We start from the raw sequence: 21,938 nt of genomic DNA on the forward strand, positions 1-21,938 counted from the left end.
AATCTGTTGCTGTTCATTCTGTATAAGTGTCCAAAAAATAGCAGTCACCTCTTTCGTAGTGTTTCATTTTTCTTTTCTATGTTGCGATAAATTTCTTCATTGCTTCTTAATTTCCATACCTCTCTATTTTTTGGTGGCCGTAGTATTTTTCGAATAATTTTTCTTTCTAGAACTTCAAGTTTGTGTAATTTGTAGATCAGTACCAAACATTCACTTGCATAAAGACATTCCGGTTTTACTACTGTGTTGAAGGAAGGGCTGTATCTTCAAATTTTTAGACACCTTTTGTTGTAGACATTCCTAGTTATTACATAAGCTCTCTCCATTTTATGTATTCTTTCTTCTACAGCGAATTTTTCTAAGCCATTTTCTTGTATAATTTCTCCCAAATATTTAAATTTATTTACCCTCTTTATCTGGCCAATATCTGTTGCTAGCGATTCCGGAGCATTTTTTATATTTGTCATAAATTTTGTTTTTTTTCTATCGATATTCTTAAAGCTGCTTTCTTGGCTATTTCTTCTAAGACATGGTTTTTATTTAATTAATTTATTTGTTTATTAGGAATTATAATTTCATTTATTGTGAAAAAGTGCTTTTACACAATTATATTTCCCCCTTCCCGATATGTGATTAACGTGAAAATGCTGCATCGTGTTATAAATCTGACGACAATGCAGTATAATTGTTGCGATCAGTTCCTCGATGTTCGTCTGTGGTCGGTGACGACAATATTCTTTCCCGATCATCAGCACTCACGTTGTGCGACCTGGGCCAAATTGTCGGCACTTTTTCTGTACAGCTGGACAAGAAATTGCGTTTCTTCCACATCCAGCCAGAATTTCAAGGCAAATCGGTGTAAAATTACACGTTTTGCACACAAGAATCGAACTGTCCTTCACACTTCAGTTGCCGCACCATTTCACTCCAGCACGATGGTGCACCCGTTATCCGCAGCGCAGCAGAACAGTGTGTGCAAGAAACCCAGAAGACATACCCTCTTTTGACAAGGTTCCACTCTTGTTGCGCAATGGTCTTAGCGTGGGACGACATGATTGAGTTACTTTCAATGCAACACAAATACATGGCAGTATTTAATGGCTCTGAGCACTATGGGACTCAACTGCTGAGGTCATTAGTCCCCTAGAGCTTAGAACTAGTTAAACCTAACTAACCTAAGGACATCACAAACATCCATGCCCGAGGCAGGATTCGAACCTGCGACCGTAGCGGTCTTGCGGTTCCAGACTGCAGCGCCTTTAACCGCACGGCCACTTCGGCCGGCCATGGCAGTATATTTTAACATAGTCACTAGCTCTCAGTAAACAGCTGTCGGAAAGTTCTGCCCCCTATCGCTTGTCGCATTATGGTTCAAATGGCTCTGAGCACTATGGGACTCAACATCTTAGGTCATAAGTCCCCTAGAACTTAGAACTACTTAAACCTAACTAACCTAAGGACATCACACACAACCATGCCCGAGGCAGGATTCGAACCTGCGACCGTAGCAGTCGCATTATGCTGCGTTCGGGAACATCCCCGTTTCAATTGTGTTGCGAAACTTCTGTACGCTATATGAGGTTCACAGAAGTACCAGCGCTGGTTTTACAAAAGTTTACAGCCGAATTCATAAACTGTCGGCCTTTCAACCAGTACGACAGTTAAAAACCATTCAAAAACCAAAATCGCACAAAATTTTTTTTTATTGAAGACAACCGGTTTCAACAATATTAGCTGTCTTATTCATGTCTTAAACATTTCCTTATTAAAACACGTTCATTGTACGCTATACTTCATGCACAACACGTCAAGTGGATAAGACTCAGCGCATTGTAGAAGTTTGTCATCGCTGAAATATTTAAAAAAAAACACAGAAACTCGACCAGAGGGCCATGTCGATATACACTACTGGCCAATAAAATTGCTACACCAAGAAGAAGTGCAGTTGATAAACGGGTATTGATTGGACAAGTATATTATACTAGAACTGACATGTGATTACATTTTCACGTAATCTGGGTGCATAGAATCTGAGAAATCAGTACCCAGAACAATCACCTCGGGCCGTAATAACGGCCTTGATACGCCCGGGGGCATTGAGTCAAACAGAGCTTGGATGGCGTGTACAGGTACAGCTGCCCATGCAGCTTCAACACGATACCACAGTTCATTAAGAGTAGTGACTGGCGTATTGTGACGAGCCAGTTGCTTGGACACCATTGACCAGACGTTTTCAGGTGGTGAGAGATCTGGAGAATGTGCTGGCCAAGGCAGCAGTCGAACATTTTCTGTATCCAGAAAGGCCCGTACAGGATCTGCAACATGCGGTCGTGCATTATCCTGCTGAAATGTAGGGTTTCGCAGGGATCGAATGAAGGGTAGGGCCACGGGTCGTAACACATCTGAAATGTAACGTCCACTGTTCAAAGTGCCGTCAATGCGAACAAGAGTTGGCCGAGATGTGTAACTGATGGCACCCCATACCATCACGCCGGGCAATACGCCAGTATGGCGATGACGAATACACGCTTCCAATGTGCGTTCACCGCGATGTCGCCAAACACGGATGCGACCATCATGATGCTGTAAACAGAACCTGGATTCATCCGAAGAAATGACGTTTTGCCATTCGTGCACCCAGGTTCGTCGTTGAGTACACTATCGCAGGCGCTCCTATCTGTGATACAGCGTCAAGGGTAACCGCTGCCGTGGTCTCCGAGCTGATAGTCCATGCTGCTGCAAACGTCATCGAACTGTTCGTGCAGATGGTCGTTGTCTTGCAAACGTCCCCATCTGTTGACTCAGGGATCGAGAAGTGGCTGCACGATCCGTTACAGCCATGCGGATAAGATGCCTGTCACCTCGGCTGCTAATGATACGAGGCCGTTGGGATCCAGCACGGCGTTCCGTATTACCCTCCTGAACCCAGCGATTCCATATTCTTCTAACAGTCATTGGATCTCGACCAACGCGAGCAGCAATGTCGCGATACGATAAACCGCAACAGCGATAGGCTACAATCCGACCTTTATCAATGTTGGAAACGTGATGGTACGCATATCTTCTCCTTACACGAGGCATCACAACAACGTTTCACCAGGCAATGCCGGTCAACTGCTGTTTGTGTATGAGAAATCGGCTGCAAACTTTCCTCATGTCGGCACGTTGTAAGTGTCGCCACCGGCGCCAACCTTGTGTGAATGCTCTGAAAAGCTAATCATTTGCATATCACAGCATGTTCTTCCTGTCGGTTAAATTTCGCGTCTGTAGCACGTCATCTTCGTGGTGTAGCTATTTTAATGGCCAGTAGTGCACATATTCCTCACGGATGTATATGGACCCGGCGTTCTTAGGTTTTGAACGGTTTTTAACACTTAAAACAAATCACCTTTCATCACTCTCATAATGAGAAAATTCATTTACGACAGTAGTATAACGTATAATGTCCGTGAAGTAACTGACCAAAGGAGAGGATCGAAATTGCGCCACTGCACGCCTGACGTAGAAGCAGGATTTTGTAGTCCTGATCTACAATGACCAGCCAAAACACTATGACCACTCGCCACTGCAACGTTGGATGCCCCCTGGTGTCGTTGCTGGCACATGACGGCGGAGGAAACACGGACAGGGGATCATCCTAGCAAGATATGGGCTGAAAATGGGGAAACCCACTGAGGTAAGCGATTTTGATAAAGGGCAGATTAATGTTATGCAGAGCCTGTGAACGAAAACGGCGAAGCTGGTGGAATGCTCACGTGCTACGGTCGGGAGCATCTACGGAAAGAGTTATAAGGACAGTAAAAGTACCAATAGTCGTAAAATGATTGGGCGTCTACGACTCTTCACAGAATGTGCGGTTCGAAGACTTGCCTGCTTAGTAAAGGAGAATAAATGGTGATTTGTGGCATCTCAGCCGAAAGAGCGTCGGGCGCCATCACCGCGTACGCAAGTCAGCGGCCTGTTATTTAGGCGAATTACATCACCTGAGCGTAGAAAATGGTTCAAATGGCTCTGAGCACTATGCGACTTAACTTCTGATGTCACCAGTCACCTAGAACTTAGAACTAATTAAACCTAACTAACCTAAGGACATCACACACATCCATGCCCGAGGCAGGATTCGAACCTGCGACCGTAGCGGTCGCTCGGTTCCAGACCGTAGCGCCTAGAACCGCACGGCCACTCCGGCCGGCCCTGAGCGTAGACATCTAATGCCACATACCTCCGCAAACCTACCAACAAACTTTAGGATCCCTGATCATCATGTTTTGGTTCATCAGTGTAAACCTTCTGCAGGGGCCCGATTTAATAACCCTTCTGCAAGATTAGCCACTTTTTTTTATTTTCGAACTGACGGAAATACATATAAAAGCTAAAAATTCTCAAAATCATTTTTATAAAGCTTAATGTCCGAACAGACCTTAGAAGGCCCAACGGTCCGACCGGCCGCCATGTCATCCTGAGCCCACAGGCGGCACTGGATGCCCATATGGAGAGGCATGTGTTGAGCACACCGCTCTCCCAGCCGTTTTCTCTGTCTACGAAACTGGAGCCGCTACTTTTCAATCAAGTAGGTCCCCAGTTTGCCTCACAAAGGCTGAATACACCCCGCTTGCCAACAGCGCTAGGCAGACCGGATGGTCACCCACCCAAGTGCAGCGCATAACTTCGGTGATCCGACGGGAACCGGTGTTACCACTGCGGCAAGGTCGTTGGCAAAATCATTGTTATAAACCAGCTTAAATTCACTGCTGAATAAAGATCTCCTTTCGACCTTCTCAACCATAACGATTCCCGTCAGTGTGCTGTTATCTTTCAACGTTTCTGGCATTAGTTGATCGTCTAGGTGTTTTCTTAAATCTTGCACTTAAGCATATAACTTCTTTGGTCTGTTCTGTCCTTCTCCACAATTACGTTTTCCATTCTATCCATCGTCGTTTTTGATTCCTGTCTCTCTCATAGTAATTACAAAAAAGCAGTTTTCAATTCTTTGCTGTTAAAACTCCGGTGTTTTGCGAGACTCTTTTGATGTAACCTAGTGGCTCAATGTTGTCTTTGAAAACTGGTAGCACAAATATTAAATTTGCTGTTCCTGAATCACTGGAAGCTTAGTTTCGTTTACTGGAATGAATTCTCACCATTTCCAGCCCTCAGCTTATCTCTTGCGTTTCAGCCAGTTGTTCTCTTCAGCTGCCCCAAATACACTGATGGAAAAAGATCGCAGGTCATTTAAAGTTGGTGTGTTTCACAACTGAAAGATAATGTCTGTTCAAATTTTGCGCCATTCGTATAGGAGTGGCGCCACTATGAGGATGACAATCAGGTTTGCTTCAATTACATATTGTAAACAGTTGTGAGCATTGGTTATCTTTGAACGTGGTGAGTTGATGTTAGTGAACAATGCCTTTAAGACGAGAAGGACGCCATTATGAACAACTCACTGAGTTTGATTGAGGTCATATAGCAGGGCTACAAGAAACATGATATCGTAGCAGCAGCACCACAGTTTAAGATAAGAAAGTTAGATTTGGTGCAACATTTCTGACCGCACATATTGCAGCCAGGCGTGGGCCTGTTGACAGCAAGTTACGCTGACCAGCGGTTGCGAAGCAGAATGGAGGTCACAGGGCCATCGAACCGCTGAAAAGAGTAAATGCAACAGTTTGCATGTCGCAAGTTACAGGCAGAAGGGGCCCATTGGCACAACCCAGGTGTTGTGTGTTCGTGACTGGGAGCAGTGCATTAGCAAAAGAGAGGCGCACAGCTGCGTATAAATAGGTGCCTCTTTTCTAACACAGCATTCGAGTGTGACAACTCTTGGACGGCGGGGCGTATCACACCACCGGCTACACGCAGCAGCAGATGGGGTGCCAGCGTTCCAGTCCACGGTTGGTTGTTGGTTTGATCTCCAGAGGTCGATGTGGGGTCCATAGCCAGCCAGCCAGCGGTGGGCCACTCAATGGCTTGCTACTGCGGGCAGTTGTCCTGGTTTGCAACACACGCCGGAGGCATCCCGAGGCGAGGGCCGCAGATTCGGACGCCGGATCGCAGGCGCTTGTGGTCGCCGCGATCTCAGCTACGCTAGCGAAGAAGGAAGCAGCGGGCTGCTCAGCGGCTCCCAGCAGAGCAGTGCTGAGTCAACAGGGAAGAAGACTGCTGAGCCACCTGTCGGCGCAGCCCTGATGACGCGATCCTACAAGGCCTGTCACACAGCAGCGCGTTGCACTGTGTCGCTAGGGGGGGGTGGCCTCAGCATTGTGGGACCCTGTGATGCATATCATCTGGAAAGGTCTCGCGGAGTTTTAATACGGCACCTCCTGGCACCCACCCACTACAATAATGTTCTGTGATACTGCAGGCAGCTGTGGTCACGAGAATGTTCGGTCATAAGAAGACCAGGTCCCGCATGGCCATGTGGAGTTACGAGAAGAAGGGCGATCGTGTTCGGCGTATGGCTCTGACGCATAGTACTACACCTGCAGCAGCAATGTGAGCAGTTACTTCAAGCATAGTTCTGAGCCAGACACCCTGTAGCGTGCAATCCGCTGACATTAAACCACCGCCATTTGCGAGTTCAGTGGTGTCCAGCGAGGGCTGATTGGAGGGCAGCATGGAAATCTGTAGTGTTTTCTGATTGAACCTAGTTCTCCCTTGTTGCAAGTAATGGCTGTGTGTTGGTTAGAGGGAGGCCAGTTGAGGACCTACAGACAGAGTCTGTGTGCTAGACACACTGGACCTGCACCTGGGGTGTGATTTAGTGTAACACAGCAGCACTCTCGTGGTTGTCCCACGCCCCTTGACTGCAAATTTGTATGTCAGTCTGGTGATTCGACCTGTTGTGCTGATATTTATTAACAGCAACAGAACAACGCTCGCCCACATATCGCTGTTGGAATCCAACATACCTTACACTGTGTTGACAAGTCCCTTATTCTGCTCAATCACCAGATCCGTCTCCAGTCGAGCACATAAGGGACACTGCCGGAGGACAATTCCAGCGTCATCCACAAACACCATGTATTGACCGGCCAAGTACAACAGACATGGAATTCTACCGCAGAAACTGACATCTGGCACTTGCACAACGTAATGCCAGCACGTCTGCATGCTTACTTTCAGTCGGTTACACAGATTATTAAGGGACCAGCACTTCACATCTGCAGTGGCTTATCTCGCGATTACTTAAATCTGTGATCTTGCAAAGTTAATCACTTAAATATATTACCTAGACAAATATATTTCCGAAATTTCATTACTCTACATTAATTATCTTTTGGTACTGCGTTTTACTTTCCGTCATTGTACAAAAACTCACCAATCGGTTCTCTGATTTCTTTGCTAATTATTATTATTTCTTAGTTATAAATCGTTTTAGTGTTACTGGAATTTATTTCATGACTGATTTCTTACTTTCTCTATCACGTTCATTCGCCCGCTCTCGTACTTCATTTGGCATACCATCATCAGTGAAACGGATTACGTGTGTAGACATTCCATCCAGTCCAGAAATCAAGACTTTCGACGATTTTTACCTATTATCGACGTTGATACTGGTAAGACATCGGTCCCAGTGATTCCAAGACTTTCAAGAATGTTTAAGTTTCAGTTTGAAGTCAGATAACAAATGACAAAAGATTTTTTTTCGTGTGGCGTTATTACAAATTAACAGTTTTCTTATTTTTTTTCGTTTACTTGTACTGTGAACCCTTTCTTCGTGCCAAATTTTTCGATTCTATGCTAACAGAGGTAGACATACTTTTTTAACGAGCGAGTTGACGAGTATCAAAGTATATGACATAAATGGCTGTATCTTTTGATTGCCTTGACGTATAAGCTAACGTATATTATAGAGCCAAGGTACCATAGGTCGTGTATGACAGAAATTTCAACTTGATACGTCCAGCTGTTCCTGTGAAAAATGATCGTAACAGACGGACGGACAGACTAAAATCTGATAACAAACCACAAAAAATTTTTCGTGCAACACAATTAAAAGTTGAGAAGTTCAGATTTTTTCGTTTTACTGTGAAACCATTATTCTTGACAAATGTCACGATTCTAGTCCAAAGGGAACCACCATGTAGGTTTTAATGAGTGAACTGCTAGTATCAAAACGTGTTATATAAATTGTCGTATCTTTTATTGCGTTGACTTAGAACCTATACTTTCTTGCACCGCCAAGGGACCGTAGACCTCAATATGTGACATAAATTTCAATATTATACGTCTAACCGTTCCTTAGAAGGTTTTGAGAAGTCGGATACACAGACAGACAAACGGACAACAAAGTGCTGCTGTCAGGGTTCCGTTTTTATTGACTGGGAGATACTATCATACCCGATTCCTCTATCAGTAATGCATTTTTCAGTGTCATTTTTTCCTTTCATTCATTCATTCATTCAAACATCGTGTTCCATCAAACCATCATCACCATAATTTTTCCTAAATAACCTTATGTGTGTATGTCAGAAGAAAACAGTTACTTCGTTTTCTACACGACTCAACTGCTATTATTATCTAATATTTCCAAGCATTTTAACTTTGCGTAGACCATTCTTAGCTGTCTATACGATGACAAAATGAGGGTCTACCTGCTACTACTATTAAAGTTAGGCAGAATTATTAACATCTGTTGTAGAAGGAGTGGCTAAACACGTATTAAATACTACATGAAAGGCTATTTACAATTTCTACAGAAACCAGATATCAGTTATAAGAGTCGAGGGGTATGAAAGGGAAGCAGTGGTTGGGAAGGGAGTGAGACAGAGTTGTAGCCTATCCCCGACGCTATTCAATCTGTATATTGAACAAGCAGTAAAGGAAACAAAAGAAAAATTTGGAGCAGCAATTAAAATCCACGGAGAAGAAACAAAAATTTTGGGGTTTGCCAGTGATGATGTAATTCTGTCGGAGACAGCAAAGGACCTGGAAGAGCAAATGAACAAAATGGTCAGTGTCTTGAAAGGAGGATATAAGATTAAGAACAAAAGCAAAACGAGAATAGTGGAACATAGTCAAATTAAATCAGGTGATGCCGAGGGAATTATATTAGGAAATGAGACACTTAATGCAGTTAACTGAGTTTTGGTATTTGGGAAGCAAAATAACTGATGATGGTCGAAGTAGAGAGAACATAAAATGTGGACGCAACGGAAAGGAAAGGTTTTTTGAAACAGAAGTATGTATGGGTGTGATACATGGACGATAAATAGTTTAGACAAGAAGAGAATAGAAGCTTTCGAAATGCAGTGCTACAGAAGAATGCTGAAGGTGTTGTTGTTGTTGAGGTCTTCGGTCCAGAGACTGGTTTGATGCAGCTCTCCATGCTACTCTATTCTGTGCAAGTTTCTTCATCTGCAAGTAACTACTGCAACCTACATCCTTCTGATTCTGCTTAGTGTTTCATCTCTTGGCCTCCCTCTACGATTTTTAGCCTCCACGCTGCCCTCCAGTATTAAATTAGTGATCCCTTGATGCCTCGAAACATGTCCTACCAACCGATCCCTTCTTCTAGTCAAGTTGTGTCACAGCCTTCTCCTCTCTCCAATCCTATTCAATACCTCCTCATTAGTTATATGATCTACCCATCTAATCTTCAGCATTCTTCTGTAGCACCATATTTCGAAAGCTTCTATTCTCTTCTTGGCCAAACTATTTGTCGTCCATCTTTCACTTTCATATATGGCTACACTCCATACAAATACTTTCAGAAGCGACTTCCTGACAATTCTATATTCGATGTTATCGTCAATGTTTCACTTCCATACAAATACTTTCAGAAACGACTTCCTAACACTTAATTCTATATTCGATGTTAACAAATTTCTCTTCTTCAGAAACGCTTTCCTTGCCATTGCCAGTCTACATTTTATATCCTCTCTACTTCGACTATCTTCAGTTACTTTGCTCCCCAAATAGCAAAACACCTTTAAGTGTCTCATTTCCTAATCTAATTCCCTCTGCATCACCAGAGATAATTCTACTACATTCCATTATCCTCTTGTTGCTTTTTTTATGTTCACCTTATATCATCCATTCAAGACACTGTCCATTCCGTTCAACGGCTCTTCCAAGTCTTCTGCTGTCTCTTACAGAATTACAATGTCATCGGCGAACCTCAAAGTTTTATTTCTTCTCCATGGATTTTAATACCTACTGCTTCCCTTTCATGCCCATCGACTCTTATAACTGCCATCTGGTTTCTGTACAAATTGTAAATAGCTTTTCGCTTCCTGTATTTTACCTCTGCGACCTTCAGAATTTGAAAGAGAGGATTACAGTCAACATTGTCAAAAACTTTCTCTAAGTTTACAAATGCTAGGAACGTAGGTTTTCCTTTCCTTAATCTAACTTCTAAGATAAGTCGTAGGGTCAGTATTGCCTCACGTGTTCCAATATTTCTACGGAATTCAAACTGATCTTCCCCGAGGTCGGATTCTACTAGTTTTTCTATTCGTCTGTAAACAACTCACGTAAGGTAAGTGTGACATATCACGAGAGCGGGTACAGGCCATCATTGCAGAACTGCGATCCAGAAAACTGTGTGCATTGTGGGTGGCTGGAATACTCACTCCTGATATGAAACGAAGGATATCGGTCAATAGTTTCTTTTGCGGGTGTCGGGTTCCTTAACAATATTGTGACTGGTGATGAAATCTAGATTCACCATTTTGACCCCAAAAGCAAGAGAGAATCAATGGAGTTCTGCCACAAAGGACCACCGACACCAAAAATGTGCAAGACCATGCCATCAGCAGGCAGAGTCATGCTCAAAGTATTCTGGGATATTCAAGGTGTGGTAGATTTGAAATTAAAGCCGAAATGCACCACCATTAACTCTGTAAGGTATTGCAAGACCGTCAGAAAACTGAAACCACGAATTCGGAGAGTTCATCCACACATCGAGCACCCGCTGCTTCACCATGACAAAGCCAGACTACACACGAGCACTGCTACATCTGCAATGGAAACGGAAATGAGCGTTTGGCGTCATTGGCCGGGAGGCCCCTTGCGGGGCAGATCCAGCCGCCTTGGTGCAGGTCTTATTACATTCGACGCCACATTGAGCGGCCTGCGCGCCGGATGGGGATGAAATGATGATGAAGACAACACAACACCCAGTCCCTGAGGGGAGAAAATCCCAGACCCAGCCGGGATACATCTGCAGTATTCCAACGCCTTCGGTTCACAGTCATCGGTCATCCTCCATACAGTCCCCACTTGGACCCATCCGATTTTCAACTGTTTCCAAAACTTAAAAAGCCGCGCTTGGTAGCCGCGAGGTCTGGGGCGCCTTGTCACGGTCCGCGCGGTTCCCCACGTCGGAGGTTCGAGTCCTCCCTCGGGCATGAGTGTGTGTATCGTCCTTAGCGTTAGTTACTTTAAGTTTGGTTAAATAGTGTGTAAGATTAGGGACCGATGACCTCAGCAGTTTGGTCCTATGAGGCCTTACCACAAATTTCCAAAACTTAAAGAAGACCTTTGAGGTCTTCATTTGATAATGATGAAGCTGTGCAACCAGAGGTGAGGTAGCGGTTCCGTCAACAAAGTCAAACGTTCTACAGCGACGGTATCAATAAACTGGCTTCCAGTGTGCGGTAGCAGGCATTTCAACCAATAACCCTTCTCCAGCATAAGTGTGCAATAGTGCCTTTCTAACCAATGACGATGGACCGCCAATGGTATCCACAGGAGATGAGCTACCAACGCCCCTTCTTCTGCATCAGAGCTCGAATCTTAGCCTATGACTATGGCCCACCAATGGTAGCCATTTGAATTTTAACCAATACTATCACTTCTCCAGCATGAACGCCAGAAGACTCACCCTTTATAAGTGAACGCGACACTTGTCTCTGAACACCAAAAGATCCTGAAGAAGATCCCAGCAGAAGGGTCGAAATCTCGAAAATTTTAGAAGAAACATGACGCGGCCTAATAACACAGAAGATTTTAACTTCAGAAACTGGTTTCTCGTTGGCTGAAATATGCTCGTCACTAGGGTGACTACATTGAGTAAGAAATATGTAGACATCAAGAATAAAGATGTTGAATGTTACTAAAGCATGTTTTATCTTAAAAGTTTTAATAGTCTTCCCAAGAAAAATTCTGAGGCATTACTTTTCAGCACGTTCTCGTAGTTTATTATCATTCTTAATATCCAAGAACTTCACAAATGAGGCCCCATCCGATTTATGCTCTACTTCAAGTACCACTACATGATTTTAATTTGTTTGTAACTGCATAATAGGGGCTGTATAGCAGAACTGTGATGAGGGAATTCCTTCTATGCTAATACACAATGAGTCACTAACTTCTTCCTCAAGGACTCTTAATATAGACTTTGAAACGTCCACTTGAAAAAATTATAATACTCAATGAGTCACTAACTTCTTCCTCAAGGACTCTTAATATAAACTTTGAAACGTCCACTTGAAAAAATTATAAATTGCTGTGCCGGTAAACTTCTACGTTATTTGATACAGAGACAGCTGAGTAAAACTGAACGTACTCAGACATTTCTCTCTTTCCTTAGTTTGATCATCAATAAACTGACACACAATATTTTTAGCGCAACGCAATCTGACTTTCAATAATCCCTACAAAAGAATGGCCATGACTAACAATAACCTATACCTTTCATGAACTATTTACTTCACAAAAATCTTCGTTACTCGAACTACTGCAATACAGCGAGCGCCAATACTGCCAGCTAAATAAAAGATTCTAACTACTGAAGGCACTAACTACTGTTAGCAAATGAAAGATTTTGATGGAAAACAAACTATGTATTTACCTTAATAATGTTCAAAAATCATCATACATATATCTATCAATTCATGATATCCATCTTTACAAATTTCCTTTTTCTGGCGGACACACGTCCGCTTATTGAAACCTCTCAAAACTCTGGCATCTCTCTCTCCACATCAACCACTGCTGGCGGCTCACCTCTAACTGCACAACGCTACAATAGCGAATATTCCAACAATGCCAACCTGCCACAGACTGCACACAGCACAGTCAGTGATTTTCGTACAGAGCGCTACGTGGCGTTGCCAACATAAAAATCTAAACAGCCTACTTACAACTTCATTCACAAAGAACTAGAAACTATCTCAGTATCTGCGAAACCAGAGAATAATTTCGTTCACCACTTGCAAATGCACCGCTGGGCTATATCCAGCTCTAATCAACATTCTTCCCTTCCTTGATCAAATTCTAATATTTTTGTCCATGTGGTTGGCAACATCATTATGGAACGTCTTAGCTGTTATGTTAGAGGCCACATTCAGCGCCTGCGACTGAGTCTTTACCCTTTCGACGTCCTCTGTCTCTCTCTGATGACCTTCAAGCTTCCTCCTCCATTTACAGGCTTCAAATTCCTGACCGGGGACTAGAATATACACGGCTATTACAAATGATTGAAGCGATTTCATAAATTCACTGTAGCTCCATTCATTGACATATGGTCACGACACACTACAGATACGTAGAAAAACTCATAAAGTTTTGTTCGGCTGAAGCCGCACTTCAGATTTCTGCCGCCAGACCGCTCGAGAGAGCAGTGAGACATAATGGCGACAGGAGCCGAGGAAGCTTATGTCGTGCTTGAAATGCACTCACATCAGTCAGTCATAACAGTGCAACGACACTTCAGGACGACGTTCAACAAAGATCCACCAACTGCTAACTACATTCGGCGATGGTATGCGCAGTTTAAAGCTTCTGGATGCCTCTGTAAGGGGAAGTCAACGGGTCGGCCTGCAGTGAGCGAAGAAACGGTTGAACGCGTGCAGGCAAGTTTCACGCGTAGCCCGCGGAAGTCGGCGAATAAAGCAAGCAGGGAGCTAAACGTACCACAGCCGACGGTTTGGAAAATCTTACGGAATAGGCTAAAGCAGAAGCCTCACCGTTTACAATTGCTACAAGCCCAGACACCCGATGACAAAGCCAAACGCTTTGAATTTTCAGCGCGGTTGCAACAGCTCATGGAAGAGGATGCGTTCAGTGCGAAACTTGTTTTCAGTGATGAAGCAACAGTTTTTCTTAATGGTGAAGTGAACAGAAACAATGTGCGAATCTGGGCGGTAGAGAATCCTCACGCATTCGTGCAGCAAATTCGCAATTCACCAAAAGTTAACGTGTTTTGTGCAATCTCACGGTTTAAAGTTTACGGCCCCTTTTTCTTCTGCGAAAAAAACGTTACAGGACACATGTATCTGGACATGCTGGAAAATTGGCTCATGCCACAACTGGAGACCGACTTCATCTTTCAACAGGATGGTGCTCCACCGCACTTCCATCATGATGTTCGGCATTTCTTAAACAGGAGATTGGAAAACCGATGGATCGGTCGTGGTGGAGATCATGATCAGAAATTCATGTCATGGCTTCCACGCTCTCCCGACTTAACCCCATGCGATTTCTTTTTGTGGGGTTATGTGAAAGATTCAGTGTTTAAACCTTTTCTACCAAGAAACGTGCCAGAACTGCGAGCTCGCATCAACAATGCTTTCGAACTCATTGATGGGGACATGCTGCGCCGAGTGTGGGAGGAAATTGATTATCGGCTTGATGTCTGCCGAATCACTAAAGGGGCACATATCGAACATTTGTGAATGCCTAAAAAAACTTTTTGAGTTTTCGTATGTGTGTGCAAAGCATTGTGAAAATATCTCAAATAATAAAGTTATTGTAGAGCTGTGAAATCGCTTCAATCATTTGTAATAACCCTGTAGATCTTTACGAATTCAAGATATCGAAGTCTCAGAGCCAAACTCGAACAGATGAGCTGCGGATCTGACTGTAGACGAAATGTCAACAAACGCAAAAGACGTAACCGGAGCCTCGACGGTGATCGTATTACCCTCGATCACGGTTCGAGTAGCGTGGTGTTTACGTCTGCACGCTTCCCATCCCGCAAAGAGAGCCACCGTAGACATCGTAGCGCTGATCCCGTACCGAGGCTGCGCGACGCGACACGTGTCCGAAGGCCGACAGCGGCGGCGCCGGGGGCTGTGTGGGGGCCTTGTCTGTCTGCGCTTTATCGTAAGAGACTCGCCGTTATAAGGGACGGAGCCGCGACGCGCGGCCGCACTGCGTGCCTTCAGCTATCTCGACGAGTCGCCCTCCGCAGCTGCTGTGCACCGTCTGCTGTTTCCTCGAGCTCACGGCCCACCTAACATGGCCGGTAAAGCAGCCGACGCGAAGCTTCTGCCGCAGTGCGCTGCCGCCTTCGTCGGTGAGTGCACACCGAAACCGCGAGACACCTACTTAATCTCTATTTCCTGATGGGACTGACATTGCAAAAGATACAACTAATTTTTGAATCTTAATTACGGGGTACATGCTACTGATCAGCGAGATTAGTAGCCTGCCCACATCTCGTGGTCGTGCGGTAGCGTTCTCGCTTCCCACGCCCGGGTTCCCGGGTTCGATTCCCGGCGGGGTCAGGGCCGGGTGTTGTGTGCTGTCCTTAGGTTAGTTAGGTTTCAGTAGTTCTAAGTTCTAGGGGACTTATGACCACAGCAGTTGAGTCCCATAGTGCTCAGAGCCATTAGTAGCCTCTGGTGCTTAGTACATACAGGGTGAAAAGTATTTAAACCGACAAACTCTGGGAGGTTGTAGGGGACATCAAAACAAATATTTCTTCCTAATGTCATTTTTTCCTATGAGGATTATTTAAACCGGTAGAGGCCGTATTACGCTCTTCAGTTGTAGGCAACTGCTGTCCACCAGTGTAGTAGTGCATTGTTCAAAATGGTTCAAATGGCTCTGAGCACTATGGGACTTAACTTCTAAGGTCATTAGTCCCGTAGAACTTAGAACTACTTAAACCTAACTAACCTAAGGACATCACACACATCCATGCCCTAGGCAGGATTCGAACCTGCGACCGTAGCAGTCGCGCGGTTCCAGACAGAAGTGCATTGTCTCTGTTTATTAATGGAGCGATACACCTGGAGTGAGTACACTGATATGGTTAGTACATACTACGTAGCGCACCACAAACGGCCGAGCTGCACAGCGGGTTTATCAACAACAATATCCTAATCGCCGTATCCCGCATCATACGACCTTTGCTGCTGTGTATCAACGTCTGCGTGAGACCGGGTCATTTTGCAGATTGCCTGGACAGGGACGCCGTTGCACGGTAAGAACGCTGCGATTTGAGGAAGCTGTCTTGCAGCATGTGGAGCGGGATCCTTCAATCAGCACTCGTCCAATTGCGCGTAATATGGGGACGAATCAGACGAATGTAAGAACAGTCCTTCGAGAGCAATTGTTACGTCCATTTCACATACAACGTGTCCACAACCTGGAACCAGTTGATTATCCACCCAGAGCACAGTTTTCACAGTGGTACCTGGAACAGAGTGAAATGCACCCTACATTTCCATCCTCTGTGTTGTTTACCGATGAAGCAACGTTCGGGCGTGATGGAGTCGCCAACACGCACAATTCGCATGTTTGGAGTGAGGATAGCCCACATGCCACAGTTACTAGCCCTCATCAAGTGCGGTTCGTCGTTAATGTGAGGGTCGGTTTTGTTGGAGACTGTTTAATTGGGCCGTTTCTAGGCCATTAAATGGCAGGCACTACTACAATTTTCTCGCCAGAGCATTGCCAGAATTGCTGGAAGACGTCCCGCTCCCTACAAGGCTCTCGCCAGAGCATTGCCAGAATTGCTGGAAGACGTCCCGCTCCCTACAAGGCGACGTATGCGGTTCCAACTTGACGGGACGCCGGCACATTTCAGTCGTCGTGTGCGTCGATTCCTGGAGCGACGGTTCCCAGAAACGTGGATTGGCAGAGGTGGTCCTGTACCACGGCCTGTTCGATCCCCAGACATGTCCCCTCTGGACTTTTTTGTGAAGAGAGATGCGCAACCTTGTTTACGCAACTCTTGTTGCATCAGGAGAGGATCTGGTTGCCCGGATAGTAGCAGCAGCAGCAACAGCAGGAACAATTCAGTGTACTCCTGGGGTTTTTGCCCGTGTCAGACAGAACATGATCCGACGGTGTAACCTTTGTTTACGTGTCAATGGAGGCATTTTTGGAAAACTACTGTAACTGAAATTGGGTTGTGTTAATGTGTTGTCTCTTGGTCATAAAAAAATGGAAAAGGGTTTGTTGGTTTAATTAATTTGGCGCCAAAGAAATCTTCCTCTAGCGATTTAAGTACTTCTCATAGGGAAAAATGACATTAGGGAAAATTATTTGTTTTGATGTCCCCTACAACGTCCCAGAGTTTGTCGGTTTAGATACTTTTCACCCTGTATAGCGTCGCTGTTCCAGGACAACTATGACTAAAACAGCAAATAAACTGTTAGCTAATCATTCAATCTATTCGCCACGTTTATAAGATCAAAATACCATATTTATCTATCTAATTAAATCACCCGTTTCTCATTTTGGTGAACTGTTCGCATTCTCGAAGTCGCGTTATTATGTGTTAACTGAGATGAGCATTTTGTGTGAAATGTAGAATCATTTTAGTGATTTCCGCGATATGAAGACAAGTCTCAATTTATAACTAGTGACGCCTCATGTTCTCTTGAATATATAAAAATTTATTACACTTTTCTGAATGCCATAATAATCATAACTCAAAAAGTACTTTCACTTCATAATCACACAACAAAAAGAAGACGAACACGTACTTATACTACTGAATTTTGTAATCACACTAAAAGTACTGAACTTTTCAATGCGAAGAATACGTTTTAAGAAAAGCAATAAAAATAAGAATATTATTCTTATATAATTACATTTTTCGTAGTTATTTACAAACATTTTAATCTTGTGTTGTTTAAGAACAGTGAAATTATATTTATAAAAAATTACTCATTCACTATCAATGACATTTTGTCTTGAACTCTTTTGCAACCGCAATTATTACAAAAAATCTACTTATAGCTGTTATTTTATTGACTAGCTTAATGTGTACTACACTTTTATTTATTTGAGTTTCAGTGACTAAATATGGTACGATAAATCAGGTGTCAGTTACTAAAAACGACTGACACAGACAATTTGTGTCCCAAAACTATACAACATGATAGAATATGTGCCTCCATTTTTTGTTTCTTTTCAACTCAATCAATTTCCACAGTTCCGTAATAAAAGGTATTTTTCAACTTTCTTTATATTTTCTTTCTCGCAAAAGGTTTACGCTGAAGGTATACATTGCTAATGAGGACACACATAATCGTCGTAGTTACATTGCTTGGAAAATAATTTACTCATCTGTTACTGTTGTCATTTTTACCCTCCATTAGCTACATTGACGTTACATAAATAAACTCATCATCCCTATACAATAAACAAATATGTAAAACAGTCAATTAGACAATAACAACAACACTGTCTTAAATTACATCTTAAAAAGTTATGTACCCACATGAAAAGTCCACTCTGCAATGTGCCTGGCATCTCTCTAAGTTACCACATCTTTTAAACCCTAAATCGAAGCACAACATCGACATAACACCATGACTGCAAACTTTACGAGCACCGTGGGAATACACTTAATACTATAATCTCAGTTTCTTGTTCTTTAACGGAAAAGTGTATTATCATCTTGTAGACCTAATAAGAAAGATAATGTCAGTAGCCTAGGAAACGGATTAACAGACAATTGAAACCCTATCAGCTGAGAAAACTGTAATCGAAACAGTACGTTCTTATTCTTTTTTTCTTGTAATACAAGTCTAAGAATTTTTTTCTTGCTATAAAAATTCGGTCAAAATTATGTATTTAATTTTGGTGGGTTCGACGTCGTTTGTAACATAAAAATTGGAAATAAAACTTAATATGAAAGCGAAACTTTATCTATAAACAATACAGACAGTAAGCGAAAAAAAGCTTTTGCGATGTGAATCTATAGAAAAATGCTGAAGATTTGGCTGGTACATAAGCTAACGGAGAGAAGTTGAATTATGCCGGTGATAAAAGAGCTTTGTTATAAGAGTTTGATCAGAAGAAGTGGCAGATTGGTGGGACACATATTGCGGTATCAGGGAATGGTTAATTAGGTAACGGAACGAAGCATGTGGCGTAGAACATTGTACATGGAGAACAATTCTTGAGTATAGTATGTCAGTTCACACGGATGTAGAACGTAGCAGTTATGCAACAGACAAACTACATCAGCGAGCAACACTTAAGGACTAAAGTAAGTTTTGTACGATGTGCTACTGTCAGGTAATATAGCTTGATGAAACTTGGGCCATACAAGGGAAGGACTATTAGAACGTTGTGTAGAAGGTAACTGAAAGAAACACGCAAGGAGACGAACAGAAACGACACTTTTATTCAAAGACAATGGAAATGGAAATGAGCGTTTGGCGTCATTGGCCCGGAGGCCCCTTGCGGGGCAGGTCCGGCCACCTTGGTGCAGGTCTTTTTACATTCTACGCCACATTGGGCGACCTGCGCGTCGGATGGGGATGAAATGATGATGAAGACAACACAACACCCAGTGCCTGAGCGGAGAAAATCTCCGACCCAACCAGGAATCGAGCCCGGGCCCGTAGGACGGCAATCCGTCACGCTGACCACTCAGCTTTCAAAGACAATAATTCCGCTGAACTCACGGCGAGGTATGATTGTCCCCTAGTTTTACAAAAGGTGGGTCATGGATATTAGTAGGGCATGTGACCAGCACGGACGGCAGTGCATACTATGCATGGTCCTTTCACGCCGGGCACAGAGTTGGTACAGAGCTCTTGTCGTAGGACGTTTCATTCCTCTACCAGCACGATTGACGATTGCTCGACGGTTGCTGGTGCACGTGGACGTCTTCCCAACGCATCCTATACCTGCTCGATGGGATTGAAAGGGGCCTGGACACGTTCAATACTTATGGACAATTCCAGTTTGTCAAACCCTCAATATGTTGAAGCAACATCACACTATCAGTAACACTGACAAAAATTGTCAGTTGACAACGCGATTTTACAATGTTAACATGTCGAGCACCCAAAAGGAAGCGCATTGCGCAGTTACATTAACTATAGTAAAAGCAACAAAACAACGAAAAAGTTTGCCTTTGTTCTACAGTATTAATTTTTATTGTGTTAACCGGTTTTCGGCTTACAAAGCCATCTTCAGACTTTTACCGACTATTGTCACCAAAGAAAGTACAATGTTTGCAAAAAACATTGGAAGAGAAGTAACACGTCTAGACTGAAGTAGAAACATACGGTAAGCAACATCTTTGACAGCATGGTGGTAATGCAACGAAAAAGTAAAAAATTGAACTGTAAATAAATAAAGTGGAGTAGGCAGGGAAACTTTAACACAAAATTGGAACAGCATGCCTACATTTATAAATAGAAACTGTTAAGTAGGCATGCTGTTCCTAGGAACAACATGCCTAAATTTATTAACAGAAACTGTTATGTAGGCACGCTATTCCTATTTTCTGTTAAAGTTTTCCTGTCTACTTTAACACAAAATAACAACCACATGCCTACACTTATTAATAGAAACTGTTATGTAGGCATGCTGTTCCCATTCTGTGTTTAAGTTTTCCTGTCTACTCCACTTTATTTATTTACAGTTCAATTTTTTTTTACTTTTTCATTGCATTACTACCACACTGTCAAAGATGTTACTTATTGTATGTTTCTGCTTCAGTGTAGACGTGTTACTTCTCTTCCAATGTTGTTTGCAAACATTGTAACTTCTTTGGTGACAATACGCAGTAAATGTCTGAAGGTGGCCTTGTAAGCCGAATGCCGGTTAACACAATAAACATTAATACGGTAGAACAAAAGCAAACTGGTGCTTTTCATTTACTATGTACAATATTTTTGCATTGCAAGACAATCATACAACACTGAGTAACGAATGTTCATGCGTTAACTTTTTAATAATATTAATTAAAAATATTACTTGGAGCTAATTGTAAAGGGTCTGGTGTGTATTTTCAAAACCAGGTGGTGCTGATATGTAATGATTTATTCACTGTTAGTGAACACGGCGTTTGGGAAATTTAGAAAATTATAGATCATACACACTGTTCACACGCAAATAAACAGTTATAGATATGGTAAAACACGATCACTATTGTGCAGAAAGATGCTTTCAAAGTCAAAATTGTATGGCTGAATGTTGAGTGTATTGTCTGAGGTGTATGACCCGCTGGTTAGTAATAATAAGAAAGTGACATCAGAACAGAAAGAATACACATGCCACTGAAATCTGATTAAATTCGTAACCTCCATGCAACATCATAAAATAACGAAGCCAAAGACAGAAATAATACGGTATCATAAAATGTATAAAGGACTTTCCGTAATCATTCTTATTTACATGCTAATCACGTGGGAGAAATTAAAAGCAAGAAATGAAAGAACTGCTGTAACATTATGTTCGAGCCATTTAACTGTTCAGAGTGACTACGCGTTTGGGAATGGTCAGCTTAACGACTACGGATGAAAGCGAGAAGTGATCATCGGCGTGCACTGTATATGGAAGCTATGCACTCAATATATTCATCCTAGTACGGAAATAAATATCCGTTGTCAACCTGTTTCTGTCTGTTTGACTAGCAAACCTGTGAATTACTGTCACCAGTTGTAGAAAAGCTTTTTTGCAACATGTATCCTTGTCAGTTAACGTGTTCTTTATTGTCTGATTGTTACGTACTTCTTCGGGATTAAGGTTTAAGGGAAGTCAACGAAAACTTCACCTTTTCTCGTGACAGGATTCCAAGATATCCTCCTGCTTAAAAAATATTTTGGAGGTAGAGTGTGGTCATGTAAGTCTTATAAATTTGAAAATAAGTTTCCACTGCCTCTAGTAAATAAATTAAAAGAACGCCGTACGTTCTTACCACAGCATCGCCATAGCAATTCAAATTCACAAACGCTTCGCATTCCAAATTAAATATAAGTGACCATGAACATTAAAAATGCTGCAAAATCTAC

At 42.9% G+C, this 21,938-nt stretch overlaps 1 protein-coding gene across 1 annotated transcript in view; it reads left to right on the plus strand.

Moving 5' to 3' along the window:
* LOC124620226 (facilitated trehalose transporter Tret1-like) overlaps nt 1-21,938 on the plus strand; it is a 125,155-nt gene that overhangs the window by 50,859 nt on the left and 52,358 nt on the right. The window contains exon 2 of the mRNA XM_047146894.1: nt 15,071-15,241. Coding sequence (XP_047002850.1) covers nt 15,071-15,241 — 171 coding nt within the window. The remainder of the gene's footprint in view (nt 1-15,070; nt 15,242-21,938) is intronic.

The sequence above is a fragment of the Schistocerca americana genome, chromosome 6 (genome assembly GCF_021461395.2).
Source record: "Schistocerca americana isolate TAMUIC-IGC-003095 chromosome 6, iqSchAmer2.1, whole genome shotgun sequence".
Lineage (NCBI taxonomy): Eukaryota > Metazoa > Arthropoda > Insecta > Orthoptera > Acrididae > Schistocerca > Schistocerca americana.